Source organism: Aythya marila (genome assembly GCF_965140915.1).
Source record: "Aythya marila genome assembly, chromosome: 4".
NCBI lineage: Eukaryota > Metazoa > Chordata > Aves > Anseriformes > Anatidae > Aythya > Aythya marila.
In genome coordinates, this window is record NC_139045.1 from 31,564,067 (window position 1) to 31,580,209 (window position 16,143).

At 37.7% G+C, this 16,143-nt stretch overlaps 1 protein-coding gene across 1 annotated transcript in view; it reads left to right on the forward strand.

Annotated features, from left to right (window-relative positions):
- Nucleotides 1-16,143, forward strand: part of DCHS2 (dachsous cadherin-related 2) — a gene marked incomplete at its 5' end in the record, with an annotated part of 106,167 nt that overhangs the window by 76,773 nt on the left and 13,251 nt on the right. The window contains 5 exons of the mRNA XM_082758633.1: nt 496-735; nt 4,795-4,929; nt 5,174-5,383; nt 6,590-7,444; nt 13,518-13,628. Coding sequence (XP_082614759.1) covers nt 496-735; nt 4,795-4,929; nt 5,174-5,383; nt 6,590-7,444; nt 13,518-13,628 — 1,551 coding nt within the window. The remainder of the gene's footprint in view (nt 1-495; nt 736-4,794; nt 4,930-5,173; nt 5,384-6,589; nt 7,445-13,517; nt 13,629-16,143) is intronic.

The window sequence follows — 16,143 nt, forward strand, 5'->3', positions numbered from 1 at the left end:
TATGCATGCTCAGTGAGACTCAGCTCAGAAATTTATGCATGGCACTGTGACTGTGTTGTGCAGATGTACTGAAATGCCTTCCAGTAGGGCATTGAGGGAAGCAGGGAAAAAAGTGTGTGCAATGAAATATTTCACTCAGATTTTTACACAATGCATACTTAAAGCATGTATACGCACCTACATTGATATATGTAGATGCTATATGTAGAGCTGCTAATTGTAGAACTAACGTGCAAAAAGAAAACAAAGCTAAGTAAAAACTTTAAGCCAGGAGTTAAATAAAAAGAAATCACTTCAACTTCACTTCAATTTCCATGAATCCCAATTTTCCCTGATGTCAAAATGAGTATTTCTGGGTGACTGTGAAGGGAATGATCTGCTCCACAGTCTGGAAGCCTTGCAATAGTGGCACAGAGTGCACTGCGATGCTACTCTGAAGCTGTGAATGCTGGACCAACTAGCGTCCTAACCTGGAGCTTCATTTCTTTATAACAGGACTCCTAAGTACAGCCCAGCTTCTGGACCGTGAGGTTCAGGAGCGCTACAGTCTGATGGTCATGGCTATTGATGGTGGCAGCCCAGCTCTCTCTGCAACTCAAGTTCTGACCATCGTTGTTCTTGATGTGAATGATGAGAGACCAATATTTCTGCAGCAACTTTATGAGACTGCGGTTCGTGAAAACCAGGATCCAGGGGAGCTAGTCATAAAGGTGGAAGCTATGGATAGAGATGCAGGTAATTTCAGTCCCTTTGCTATAAATTTCATTGTGAACACAGTGGACTGATCAAATCTTGCTGCCTGATTAGTATATCAAATATAAACTGAGTGCTTGGGTGATGTGGATAGCTCAGTGTGCTCTAGATTTCATGTGAAAACAGCCAGAGTATTCTGGTTATAAGTAAGAAAACAATGCTCATCTCCATTAGAGTTAATATTTGAACATTTTGTTTCTCTCCATCAGTTTTGAATAGTTTTAAAAGTTATGAGATAGGGTCCTGGTTTTGTAAAACCAGTAAACATGCACTAATCTCTTCTGACCAGAGAGGGGCACTGTCATCCAAGATTTTCCAGGTAGCTGAGCTACGAAGGAATTTTGGAAACCACTCTGGATTTCAAATACGATTTTACATACCTAAAAATACTAATGCACTGCTTTTCCAACATACATGAGATGGATGAGTAAAAAGGGTGGTTCATAATCTCACAGAAAATGGTGAAATGTGAGAGAGTCTTTGCTGAGCAAATAAAAAACTCCAGTTCTTCAACTACCTGTTCTTTCGGGGTATCTGAAATGCATATGATGCTACAGGTGGTCTGTGTGCTGCAGATAATCACACCTTCAGGAATACCAAGCACAGCATATACAGTTGATGTAACCTGAAGCAGTTGCACAGAGTTTTTGATCTGTAGTGAATAAAATCTGAGGAAAGAATTAAACTTGTGAATATTACTGCAATTGACCTAAAACTTGTCTCAGCTTTGTCAATGACTTTCTCTTTAACATGTGTTTGCTTTCTGCACATCTTGAGAATGGTTTAAGTTTGTGCTATCCAAAAAATAAAACTTGTGAGCAAAATCATCTTGTGTCTCCAGTAAGATTTACCATTTTAAAGTAGAGCACGTACCAATTGTGAAAGGGTGCTGTGAGATGCACAGCTCAGCAGAGATGCTGTATGGGAGAGCTATTTCTCCACAACTATGTAAAGTATTCAGAAATTAGGAAGGAGTGGGTAGTGTATATGAACATCTTCATGCCATTTGAGCAGTGTTACCGTCTAACTCTGTCTCCCTCACTCTTCCATGTACTTTCTTTCCTTTGCGCATCACTCTATAAAAACAAAGGCTGAATTGGATGTTAAAAATTTTTAGATAATACAGAAGAGGAATGGGAATTTGTTTGAATTCCTCAGTCTCCTTTCTCCATTCCTTATGTTCTTTTATCCCACGTTTTGTGGGAAATACAACAGAAGGGAAATAATGTGAGCCATTAATAGGAGGGAGTGGGACTGGCTTGGCAGGGTGGAGAGGAAGGGCACTCCAGGTCTACCAGGTGGCATGTGGCTGGCCAGTGTGCACCTGATGGAACAGATACTTGAGGCTGGAGCAGTGTTGGAGCTGCGTTGGGTCCTTCCTGTTTTGTTTGTTTTGGGCGTGCTTATTTTTGTTATTATTAATTATATTTTAGTTTATAATTTTTCCAGTAATCAGAGCCCTTCTGTTGTTTTTTTCCTCATGTTTTCATGATTTGGCCCAATCTCATATGTATGTTGCAGTATTGTTCCAAATACTGAAAATGATGCTCGAAATGTAAGAAAAGATTTATATAGGCGCCATACAAATATAACATAACTAACTTTTCTTATCCTTTTGGGACATAATTTTTGAGTAAGACAACTGCTTTCATGGTGTTCTTTTTTCCCTCTTTTTATCACATTTTAAAGATCATTTTTATTTGCTCTTTAAGTTGCAATTCAAATCTCAGTAATATTTCCAGTCTCAGAAGAGGACTTTCCTCCCTGTATTGTTTCTTTCACCTCATATGTTCCCTGACTGACCACGGGGAGGAATGATGGAATGATTTTTACTGACAATTGCAGCCATCATCAACCTTTTGGTTTTATTTGTTTCTCTACTTTATGTATTATCTGTGAAGGGAAGAGCAAGCAGCTGTCATCTACTTTGTGTTTGACCCAAGCTTTAAGCTCGCTGCCACTTCAAAAGGTCTTTTGTGGAAATCACTGCTAAAATTTTGCTTCCACTGATTTATTTTTTTCCCACATAGATATCCATGAAAAAAATTCTTGTTCCACTGACTCCTATCTCTAGTTGTACTTACTGCCATCCTCCCTTTCCTCATTTTATGTAAGTCTTCTACACAGTGTGGGAGCTCTCCACTTGCCCCAAGGCCAACATCTAACACAAGTAAATGCAAGTAAACACATGTCTTCAATTGCTCATTCCAGTTAATAATTTCAGCCCCCTAAAATGTGACTAGTAACCAGTTAACCAGGAGGTTGGATTAAGTGCAGATGTGTCAGCTGCTATGTGAAGCCCATGGTGCATGAGCACATAGAGTCATCACCCTCCTCTCTTGGCAGTGCATATAGGCATGCATTTTTTTTCTGCCTGTAGCATATTGGTAATTAAGGATGGATAAATGCAGACAAAGTTGCAAATATCTTTTTAAAGGTAGTTGAGAGTTGATAGACTGTGTTGGTAATATGAAATTTTCAAGATACTTTCCTTCATTGTCCCTGCAGCCATGATTTTCTTCCTTTCTTCCAGAAAGTTGGAAGGATTTCTGTAACTTTTTTTTTGTATTTTTATGAATATGTTGCTTCCTTGAATTGGTTTAGATGCAAATAACAGTAATAATTCCTTCAATCAAATTTCAGTAGTATTGTCAACTACTTTAGCAAAGTTATTCAAAGGCAAACAAAGGCAGTCACAGGCATCAAAACTGTAGAATCTGTTTCTTTTCTCATTTTGGTGTTTCTCCATCAACTCCAGTGCAGATCGTTCTATTTTCTGCTGCTGTAGTTGAGATCAGGTATGCAGTGTTAACTTGGAATAGCAGTTACAGTATTACCAGGAGTACTTTGGTTTTCTGGGTGCACTAACTGTCTTTGTGTGACCAAAAGATTGTTTATTGTGTGAAAAAAAATGCATAATGATTGAATGAAACAGAAGAACGTGCAAATGAATGAGCACAGTTGTACAAGATGAGTGGTTGCGGCCTTTTAAATATAATATAGTATTAAACTCATTAGCAATCTTGTAATGGAGATTTCATTGTATTTTCTTCTGACGGGTGTTGAAACTACATGAAATATGAAATAAGTTATAAATAATCATAACTCGTAGGAATGTGGAATCCCAATTCTTGTTCAACTCAGGCAGCTTTGGAAGAAGGGGTAGTAAAGGCCTATACAGTTTTAGCCTAGTATTTCCTAGAGAAGGACAGGAAGAATAATATTTGTGCACTGTATACAAATGGTAGGTGCAATTAGGAACAGATTGGAGATGGCATTCAGAAAAAACACTGAGGGAGGGAAAACCTTTTATCTTCCCTTCTGGAAATTCTGCAAGACTTCACAAAGGCAAGCAATATCATTTCAAAGGTTGGCTACAAGCATGAACAGTCTAAAAGGCTTGAGATGTGCTGTGGGAATGTCCACCAAGTTAGCGTTTGTGTTGAAGACAACTAGGAAATGCCTACCCTATGAATCCTGATGGGACTTAGGTACCTGCCTGCTCAATATTACAAATATTTAGAAGTTGTGAGCGTGCCAAGAAGCGGATGCTTTCTCTGGATGTTTATGTTATTCCGTATCATACTTTATAGAGATGCTTGTATTGGCTCTGAGTGAGGAAACTGGAGAAACAGAGCTGCCAGACCAGCCTGGTGCACGGCCTGACATCCTGTTGAGAAATAATTAATTACCTCAGGGAGAGCACAAGACAGATGCACAGATTCCACGGTCTAAGCTAGTGCTGTATTACACCACAATGATATGTCAGCTTGCTTGGAGACTTGCCCTGGATGCTGAGAAATGCTGCTGGGGTCACTTTGAGTGGCAGGCAACACATTAGGTACAATGCAGCAGCTGGACAAGCATTTTGAAGATCCAATTTTAAATTTTAATCTGTTGTACTAATGAAGAAGCAGTTAATCACTACATTAAAAATAATAATTTAATCCATAATCCATTTCCCAGAGCGTGGGGGAAAAATAAAGACAGCGTGTAAGGAGAGTGGCTCGGTTTTGCTAAAACTTCCATTCTGTTTTTAAGGACAAAATTCCTTGCTTCAGTATGAAATCCTGCCAGGAACTGGATCTGAAAAATTTAGGATGAACTCAGACAATGGAGAACTCACAACAGCTGTATCACTGGACAGGGAAACTCAGGAGTTTTTCAGTATTAAAGGTAACAGTGTGAAATACCTGTGACTGCTTGTAAAATGGGAGGTGAGAATGGATGTGGTGTTGTCGTCATCGGTACTTTCACTTCTTGCCATTTGGATTAGTTGGAAGTGGAAGTATTTTCAGGAACAGGAGAGTATGTGCTCTTTGCATAATGCAAGTAAGTCTACTGTTCTGATATTGTTAAAGAGTATCCCTTGTTGCTCCTACCCTCTGTACAAAATTTGCTTTCTGTTTTTTAACCTTAGTTTTGGTTCGAGATGGTGGAACTCCATCACTATCAAGCACAGTGACAGTTATCTGCAAAGTGCTGGATGAAAATGACTGCTCTCCCAAGTTTCTCTTTCCTGTCTCTGAGATTCATATTCCAGAGAATCAACAGCCTTCAGCAGTCTACGTTGCTGGGGCTGTAGATATGGATGCTGGCAATAACGGAGCTCTAAGATACCACATAATTGGTAAGTTATACCCTATCATTTTTATTAGTATAAATCAGGAATCATGCAAACAGCAGTATCTAGGTTGTAGACTACCTCCTGCCTTGTCCACATCCTTCTTTTACGTAGAGAGGGAAAAAAAATCTTTCACTCCTTTGTCAGCATTAATAAGCCCTTTTCAAGCACACCTTCAGTCTGTTTTCTGGATTTGAAATAGTACAGAACAGAAGAACAAAAACAATCAAATGCTGGAAGGAGGCATTTATCACAAAAGCGTAGTTTTGTCCCTTTTGTAATAGTTGTGGAAGTATTGAATGTAAATATACCCTTGCAAGTAAGTACAAGAACTAACTGAATTTTATTATTTTATTATTATTTTATTATTTTTTTTAATTTTATGTCTTGAGAGCTTCTTTCACTCACCAATTAAAGTTATACTTAATTTTCATGTTGCCAAACTCTCCACATGTCCACTATGCCAATGTAAGCTCCACAGCTGTTCAAAGCCTCTGGTAAAATCTGTGCAGAAATACGAGCATGCTGCGCTTACTTTGGTTTGTGGCTCTCAGTAATAGCTGAAAAGTAGGCACATAGCTACTGTGGTAACAGCCAACAAATTTTTCTTTGAAGAAGCAGTTAAGAATTCCTTTGTGTTTTTTTTGGTTTTAATTTTCATGATCTTTAATTACCTTTAATGGTCTTTCTACAGAAAGTACGTATGCCATTCATTGTTACTAAAAACGCTAACTTTTCTTCTGTCAACCTCATCATATTTACCTTCCCCCGCAAATCAAGATCTTGCACAACTCTTCACTTCCAAGAGACAGGTTTGTAGAAGAGAGCAAGGAGCACATAATTACAATCGTCAGCAATGCTTTATAGGTTTCTGGAATTTGTAACTAAGGTTGGGAAGAGGTCACTTTGTGCAGCAGCATAGTTGCAGGAGATTTTATAAGGTGTGCTGCTTTAGGAAAAAAGACATACATCTGGCAAAATAGCCACTCTGTAAATTGATATGATATTCTGTATTTACTGTCATTGCCACCCACTGATTTAAATGAAATGCAGGTTTTAATTCTTAGAAGAGGAATAAAATATGTGAAAGACACATGAGCACACCAGCTGCACTGGCAATTGGATAGTGTTATTGCAATTAACGTGGTATTCACAAGGGATTATTTTGCAAAAGCAATTGTTTGTCATCATTTTATTTTGTGTGTTTGAAAGGTGGAAACGATGGAGAATACTTCACACTAAATAATACTTCAGGAAAACTGTTGGTCACTCGTACTTTAGACAGAGAGGATATCAGCAATTTCACCCTTGTAATTGAGTGCCATGACCTAGGCAGGCCCTCGAGAAGCTCCACTGCACTGTTGTATGTAACAGTCCTGGATGAAAACGATCACAGCCCGCTGTTTGCGAAGAACCAGTATCATGTCTCCGTGAGAGAAGACCTAGAGGAAGGCTCAGCCATCTTGGACCTTTTTGCTTCTGATGAAGATGATGGCCTGAACGGTGAAGTTATATACCGGCTGATCGACGACACCTTTGGAGCATTTGCCATTGACAGCCTAACAGGTTCCATAGTTACCACAAAGCCACTGGACCAAGAGACCAAATCCCAGTACACGTTCAGGGCTGTGGCTAGTGACTGTAGCACCCACTGGCCAAGAAGTACCACTGTCAGCGTTGTGGTGCACGTGGATGATGTCAATGACAATGACCCGGTGTTTATGCAGAACCCTATCAGGGCCTTCGTGCCTGCTGAAACTGCTGTCAATGAGACGGTAGCCACTGTGAGAGCAGAGGACGTGGATCTGGGGCCAAATGGAGCTGTTGTCTTTAGCTTGGTGCCAGAAACTGTATTTCAGATTGATGCAATGACAGGTGCCATCGTTCTTCAGCAGCCCTTGGCTTCCGAAGACTTCAGTGCCCGGCTGCTTGTGATGGCTTCAGATCAAGGCACCTCACCTCGAACAGCCACGGCCATGGTCTTTATCATTACAGAGGGACAAGAGGAGCAGATTTCATTCAGCCGTAACTTGTATGAAGCAAGTGTGCCTGAGAACAGTGCAGCAGGTAGGTATCAAATCCCTGTCTGTGTTCCTGCAGCTGCTGGGGCCCTTTCCATTTGGGATGGTAATTGTAACAAATAGGATAGGGAAACGTCTGTCCTGTGCAGCATCGGGGAAAAGTTAAGCTGAATCGAGCAAATATCCCTCTGCCGTTTGCCAGTGTACCAGCCAAAGAATCATAATCTGTTAGTGGAGGCATTGTCTGGCAGGCACATTTGCTGCTCATGTGCAGTGGTGTTGCTCACATTAAGCAGAAAGCTCCCATACCAGAGATGGTGTGTTCCCAGCCCCTCAGCCTGAGAAGCACTGAGTATCAGTGGGTTCACTCCTTTAGCAAAATGACTTTAATGATGGGTGGACAGTGCTTACTCCTTGTTTCACTTGTCAACACACTGAGGTTCAGATGAGATGAGTGGTATGTACCAGCTGCAACACAAGTTTTTGTTTGTTTGTTTGTTTGTTTTGTACTTTTGCAAAACCCTTAATGAACTGTAATAGCTTTCACAGAGACTGTAAAACCTTATTTAAATTTTGGACTTTCCAGAAAGAGAATACGGGGGCAGGGTGAGGTAAAGGGGGAAGAAGTTTGGAGACTGTAGTACATCAACATTCAGACTTCTACAACACATCTCTAGGTAGAGCCTGCTACCTATAGATAAACAGCTTAAATCACAAGGTGCTTACAGATTTATTTTTTGTTCAGTGTAATGATGAGAATTACTACTCTATTTTTTTTTTTTTTTATCATTTAGAGGGTATTTGTAGTTGTGCATCCTGCTGATTAGATATGGTAAGTACTTCTTCAGGCTTCAGGGGATGGGTTCATCATAACAAGGGGCAGAAAGGAGGGCCTTTCACATTTTTTCCACCCACAAATCTGACTGTACAATTGACCAGACGTATTTAGAGGTCTGACCTGGACTACATTCTTGATTCAAAAGCTGCCTTACAAGGTTCACCTTGAACAAGTCATTTATTCTCTTTCTAGTTCAAATTTCCCTCTGTAAAATGAGAGCAATATTCCTCTATATCCTAAGGGTATTGTGAGACTAGTGAATTCTTAGATCTTGAATAACAGCCTATATATTTGATTAGGAATCAGCAAAGACAAAATGTGCTAATAATTTTGGAAAACCAATCAATATACATGGGTAATTACAAACAGAGTAGAGAACTGAGGGTGAAGATGTCTGTGGCAGAAACTACTGCTAGGATTGCTGAGACATTTCTTCCTACGTACCTCGCTGAGACTACAAGCCAAATTTTCAACAGTGTATTTTAAAATTAAGATAATGTTGTGAGTATTACTAATGTTTCAGTTAACAGGACAAAATATGCAATATGGTGAAAAAACACTTTGGATTAAGTGACTTTTTTGACCATAGATAAAATAGCCTGAAAGCAAAAGATTTCATTAAAAAGTTGTGAACTGCGACCAAGCCACCAGATTAGAGCATCCATCTTGCTTTCTCACTGTCTGTCAAAAAAACATGCAGGATTTTGTAAAAAGTGGAAGGCTTCCTACAGGAAATAGAAGAGCATGCAGTAGAGTGGTGGTTACAACACCCTCTGGAAATAAGAAAGGTAGAGATTTAGGTCTCCTCAGGCAGAGGAGTATTTACATTTCTCTTACTCCATTCTGAGCACTCTAAGTACTGAATCCACAGGATAAAAGTTTATTATTATTATTATTATTGCTTTTTTGTGTGTGTGAAATCAGTGCTTCATTTATGGCTTCTACTTCAAATACAAAAAAATAAAAATAAAAAAAATCCTAAGTACTTGACGTTTAAAAATTCCTAAGCCTTGACATTTAAAACATGTTTTTTATTCCATGAATTTGACTAGGATTTGCAAATAATTTTGTGTGGCCTAAACCTGTTTTTTTTTTTGTTTTTTTTGTTTTTTTTTCTGACTGTGAGTCACAGATACACCCTGTTTTATTAGAGTCAGCACTGTACAGTAATTAATTGTGTGTTGCTCTGCAAAGGAGAGGGAAGCCCTGAACTCTGAATTTTGTCTATCCATTGATGCAGCAAGCTTATATTTTTAGAATGTGTCACAGGAACTTAATTGTCACTCTTCTAGGGAGAGTAAGATGAAGACCCTGGCATCTACCTTTTAATGACAGATTGGATTCATTTGCACTAATCCTGCATTATATCAGGAAAGATCTAAATTTCTTTCTATTCAAGGAAAGATAATAAGAGCAAAGGTTTTGTTAGGAAACAAGTTAAAAGAAAGAAGATGAAAATGGGAACTATGCAGCAATTGATAAACTAATCTTGTCCTAAATTTTCCTAAGTGTGGATACATTTATGGTTCAGGCTAGACGATCCAGCCTGAAATCATGGAAATACCCCAAGGAATTGTGGTAACAGAATGCCATAGTCAGATATTCTCCCACTCAATCTGTAGAAAACATAAATCAGATTTGATTTAAGTTGTTTTGATTAAAAGAAATTTCACAAAGCTTCAGGGTAAGCTACAGGGTTTCATCCCAAAATTTTAGTTTGTATTTTTAATAAAAGTCTATTTGTAAAGATGATCACATTCTTTTAAGAGTATGAAAGATTTTACCAAATATTAATGTTTGTTTTGCTCTGCTTATAGTATTTTCTTATTTATATAAGCATAAGTGCATATCAAATACTTCACTTTTCAGGAAAAAAGGCATGATTATAATTAAAACTCCCATAGAAGTTAGCTTACAGGATATATGTGATCTGGGACCCCTTCAAGAATGAATAGCAGCAGTGTATTCAGTCCAAGGGAGATTTACATTACACACTGATTATTTGTAGACCTGGTATTAATAAATGCGGCTTTTCCTCCTCATTTTATTTCTGCCTTAACTAATAGAGTGGGAAAGGTCTAAGTTTATTTTAAAAAGAATCAAAACTCAAAACAATATAAACAATGAAAGCCAAAGCCAAGGGTCCATAGTTCCAATTTAGTCTAAAATTGTCTTTTAGATAAGTACCTCAGGAACTGGCTCTTATGGTCAGAGTTTCTTTACTTAAAGTGTATGACCTCCAAGTTTAATGATCTTCAGAAAATCCTATTCCTCTACTTTTTTTTAATAATGAACATTTAATGTCTTTAAATATTATAAACTGCATTTAGAAGCCAGTCAATACGTAATTAGGTCTCTGCATTCTCCAGAGGGTTCCCAGAGAAACCTTTGTTATTCACCAAGCTTTCAGTTGAATGATTATATGCATAGCACTTCTTGAAGACAGATTCAGCAAAAAACCATGTTGACTCCTCTGCATTTGCAGGTTTGTTTTTTTTCCTAATAGATATAAAATATGTAGCCTCTTATTTTGTGAGTCATCCCTTGTGCTCAGTTAGCTTTTTCTTTCATTAGCAATTAAGAGATCTCAGGAAATAAGGGCAAGGATGAATCAGAGTTAGATGATAAAGGAGGAGAAAAAGACTACAAGGCTGACTGCAGAAGACAGAAGAATTGTATAGATTATACAGTAGCTCAGTTCTGGTGTGCATTGTATGTCCAAACACAGAATACAACAAATGTTGCTATGAGCCTGTTTAGCCAGGTAGGCAAATAGTGCCTAAGCTGTCCTGCTTCAGTTTCAAGTCTGCAGGCATAAAGTAAAAGTTGGTATGCATGATATTTTAAAGCAGTTTGAGATACTTTCAAAAGCAATATATCTGTGATTTAACTGGAAAAAAAACAAAGCATAAAGGTGTAAGAAAAGCAGTTTAAAATGTTTAATATTCTTAACTGATTTAGAAGTTGACTGCGTAGCATTTCAAGCTCATCTATCTTCAGCTGTGATCCTCATCTCCATCCTTCCTTATACTGGCTTCAGTGCTGACCTGATCCTTGCCGTGACATTTCACTGTGCTTTACAGCCAGAAAGCTCCCTTTCTCCTGTATTAATTTTCCACCAGCTTGGCGCAGTGAATTGGCTCAAGAAGGGCTCTGCTGAGCATCAGCTCCATGGAGAGAAAAGGACTGTGAGGAACCACAGGTGAAGGCAGTATCTTGGCATGCGAAATCTTGGCAGCTACAAGTCATTGTGATTTGGAATGCTGTAGGGGCTGAAGCTTCAGTGCAACATGCTGTGACCTCTGCTTGAGCAGTGTTTGAGTCACGTATGCTCGATGTTGTAAGCTACTGGATGGGTGCTGTCTTTTGCTATTTATCTGTATAGGATTTATTTGTGTCACAATAGAGATGTCAGAAGTTGGTCATAATTTTTTCACAATGAACTGTAAAAAATTGCTGTTTAAAGGAGTCGTTTTCTGTGAAATTTATCAGAAACAAAGGAAACCTGCTCTTTGCCAAAAATAAACAAATAAGGTTTAAACAATTTTAATCACATGAAAATATACAACTTGAAGTATTAGGATTTGAGGACCCAGAGCAACATTTTGTTAACTTAATCCCTGAAAAACGGATTCAAATGGAAATACTGCTGCTTGCTGTATTTGTGGTAGGTTTTCTTCTAAAGCCAGTAGTCAAAGAGAACAGAAAGATTGCTGACAGTATTGGAAGATAAATATAAACAGTCTGGACCTTGATTTTTTTTTTCTTATCTTTAGCTCTGGTAGGAGGATGCTATAAACGATTGCCCTTTTGCTGGCTTCTGTTGTAAATCAAAGAAGCCCAGCAATGAACATTCAACCTACTATCATCCAGAAGATCCCTATTTTAGATCCTAAAAGCAACTTTTCATATCCGTCTGTTGGATGGGTAGATCTTATTTCCAGAACCCTTATAATAAATATATTCACTAGTGCAGAAAACTGTATCTGTCACAATCAGAGTGTTTGTGTTTTTAATTGCCAGATTTTAGGAACAAATTACGGAACATATAAAACAAGATTTCCTGTTTTTAAAAATTAGTGGCTAACCGTACTTAAATAAAATGAATAAGTAACAATACCAAGAACAACGTTTCCTCTCAAATTTACACTAAAGATAAAGCCCTTCCTTCCAAAATTGAATGTGAACAGCATGCCCTTTGTAATGTAATAAAATAGCTAGCTGACTGTAATGCTGTTTGGAAGAGTTCAGGATATATGGTAACTTCATTCCATCACAGCTGGATGGAATCAATTAAAATTAATTTAAACGATTAAAATTGGTTAAAAATCAATTGCCATATGTGCTAAAAGATTTCCTAACTCTTGAAAGGAACAGTTATTTGGGAATATTGATAATTAGTTTTTAATAAAACTTGCTACATTTCTGTTTACCATGATTCTGATTAGGATAATGTATTCAGTTTGAAATTTTTTTCTTTAATCCTCTTTCAGATAGGATTTTTATTTCACATCTTTTATATTCTGTATTAAATCATTACTTTTTTTCATTGAATTCAGATACTGCTCAACTCATCTGTCTTTGACACATTCTGTTTTTCATTCCATTTGTCAGAAAATGACTACTTAAATTTTTTTAAGAATATTTCAAGTATTTCTCAAAAATTCAAACTGAACTTAGATAAATGAAGAAAAAATAGAAGACCTCTTTGAAAGGATTTAGAAGTAACACTCATTCTTATGCATGCTAACAAGGACTATTTTCCTTGAAAGAATTCATGAAAAGGTTAGATTGTAATGACCAAAGGTAGCACAACCCGAATAAGAGGACCACACGAATAAAAAGACGCTTTCTCAGACAACCTCAGAAAGGGAGTTTAATATTCAATGTCTATTTTGGCCTTCAACTCAATCAATGTTATCACCACTAGAAAGAAAAAATAATATTTTATTTTTTTTTCTTTTCCAAATATAACTTCAGTTAGGAGGTAATTTTGGTGGTACTTGGGAATTTGCAATCAACACAAGTTAAAAACTTACACTTTCATTAGGCAGGTGATGAAGTCTCAATCACACAAGTAATTTACTGGGCAAGGAGGGATAGGGCCTTGCCTATGAAGTTGCATTACAGTGAAAGGTTTTCTTGTCTACTATTTCAAATCATGAATGAGCAGCTAGGCTAGTTCATGTGTGTTTGGCTGTGCATCTGCTATCACTCAAAGTAATAAAAAATTGCAATAAAACCTTATTAAGTGGACATTATGAAAATGTTGTTTCCATAGGTACGTCACTTATAACTGTAGAAGCTTACGAACACAAATTTACAGGAGAAAGCATAAAGTACAGTATCCTTGGTGATGAGGAAAGCGTATTCTCCATACACCCAATTACAGGTAAACTTGGTTGTTTTTCTTTTTCTCAAGTGTCTGTCTAGGTTAAAGAGTGTAGTCACTTCTCTGGTGTGTAAGAGAGTGTAACTTCTCCGTTTGCTTCAGTTCCTTCTGAATATGGGCAGCAAGAGACAGCTGGCCTTTTGAACAGGCACAGTCTATTTGGGCTGGCCGTAGACAATATAAGCAGTTTTCCTCAGAAGTAGTGTAGATAAGTTGTACTCTTAACAAATGCCATTCTCTTTGACTTCCTGGTGGCTTTCATCTCTGATTATTCTGCTGTCACCAGGCACCAAGCAGTGAACTCCTGCAGAGCTGATAATGTTTGCTGCAGATGGACAGTTTAAAATGATTTTGTTTTGTTCAGATGAGGGGCACTTAGAAGTGCATATACTTGATTTCCAAGTTCTTCTCATTTCACTGAAATAAAGCTAGAAGTGTTAATCTGAATGACTGTTATAGTCACAGGCAAGTTTATCCCTGAGGAAGTGAATCTTCTCCAATATCAACTGCCCAAAAATATTGAATGCCAAAAAAAAAAAAAAAAAAAAGATGCTAGTAGTTTTTTGTTTTGTTTTGTTTTTATCAGCCAAGTTGCGAAATGGTTGCACAATGTTTTAACTCTCATAAGCACTTTCTTCACAAACACCAGTGGAATTTCTGTAGCCCAGGATGTTGCAAATCTTCCTGTGAGACTTTTGAGCCATTGTAGTTGAGTATTGAAATAGTTGGTGTAAATGTAATAAAACCTTTTTCCCATTTCTTAGAAAATATTGAAGTGCTGCCTTTCCATACTTTTTAAGAGTAGTTCAATATTTATTTTGACACCAGTGACTCTCTACCCATTCTTTATAAAGCAGAAGTATTTGGAGTTGTATTGATGCCCTCTGTAACTTAGGTGTTCATAACAGCTAGAGGTCTGCTACTTTTCAGTTTTCAAGCACTAGTGTTAATTAACCCAGCTTTGGAAAAAAAAAAAAAAAAAAAAAAAAAAAAGATCTCCAGAATTGTTTGCTGTTACCAGACATCCACTATACTATCTAGAAACTTTCCTCATTTTAGGGGGATTTATTATATTGTTGATCACATGAAGTATAGCTAGAAGTGACCCAAGGACATAAACTAATCTGTCCCCTGCCACAGAAAGAGAACAAACTGTGCCTAAGTCTAACAGGCATTAGTCTGTCATGTTCTTAACAGCCTCCAGCAGTAGTAATTCTGCAAACCTGGTAGTCTCTACAAGTCTTTGCAGCTGGAAAGTTTTTCAAATTTACCCAAATGTCTGCTGAAAGAATTTCAACTCGTTACTTCTTAACCTAATGGCAATAGATATAAAGAGTTTTTGCCTTTGTCTTTAATGCATTTGAAGGGCATTACCCTATTTCTTCTTTGTATGCACTTCTCTAGAATGAGACTCTCGTTCTTTCTTGTTGTCTTCATAGGTGATGTTTCTCCTGTTTCTTGATTCTTTGCTCCATGTTGCTACCCAAGGATCTTTCAGTTATTCTCTGCCTTCTTGAAGTGTATTCCTTCTGCCACTGTACTTTTTTGTTGTTGTTGTTGTTGTTGTTTTTGTTTGTTTGTTTGTTTTTTGTTCTGTATACAGAATGTGATAATTTTTAAGTATTGTGCTGGAGAGAGACCACCTGCCAGCTTTGATATGTTCAAAACACAACTCTTGATCATGGGAGAGATCCATAAACAGCAGTCAATCACTACTGCTTGTCTTAGAAAATAAACTAAAACATACTAGCTTGGAAAGACACAGTAGTTGCATTCTTATGCTAGCATAAGTTCAGAATATAGATAACCATGACATCATTACTTAAAAATTAATGCAAAGCTCAGTTTGAAATCTAATGAAACTGATGTACAAATGGGCTATGTTTGATGGTAATGAAGAATTTTAATATATTACTGTATTGGAACATTGAAATAATGATGACAGATTTCCAAGGAAATTTCAGGTGTAATGTGGAGATGTCTGGTTCTGTCTGTTGTCTCAGTCACTGATTGTTTTTGACAGAGTAACAGTTGGTGGAGAAACTCACTGCATCAGAAGGAATCTAAGTGCTTTGCCTTTCTGTCAGATACAGGCAGATACAGCTATTGCCCTGTTTATATATAGTTGGAGCATTAGATGTAGCCACTCTGCAGATGAGAGCCAAGAGTCTCTTGAGACACAGCTGGTTCATAGTCACATGTCAAGGAGCCCACGTCACACAGCCACTTTCTTCCTCTCTAACCGCTCTACAAGTTGATTTCTTTTGCTTTAGGAAATTGCCAACACAGTGGTTGATCAGTGAAAACTTAGCTATCTGAGATTTATCCAATAACTTACACTTAGAAGATGATGTCAGGTAGAGGGAGGACACAGTGGAAAGCTTGCTGAACTTCTGTGGTGTGTTCAGCAAAGGAGACCACATACATTTTAGGTTTTGTAACTGCTTTTGTGGGTGTAATTTCCTAATTATGTATGTCATCTCTCTCTCTCTCTCTCTTTCTCTCTCTCTCTTTC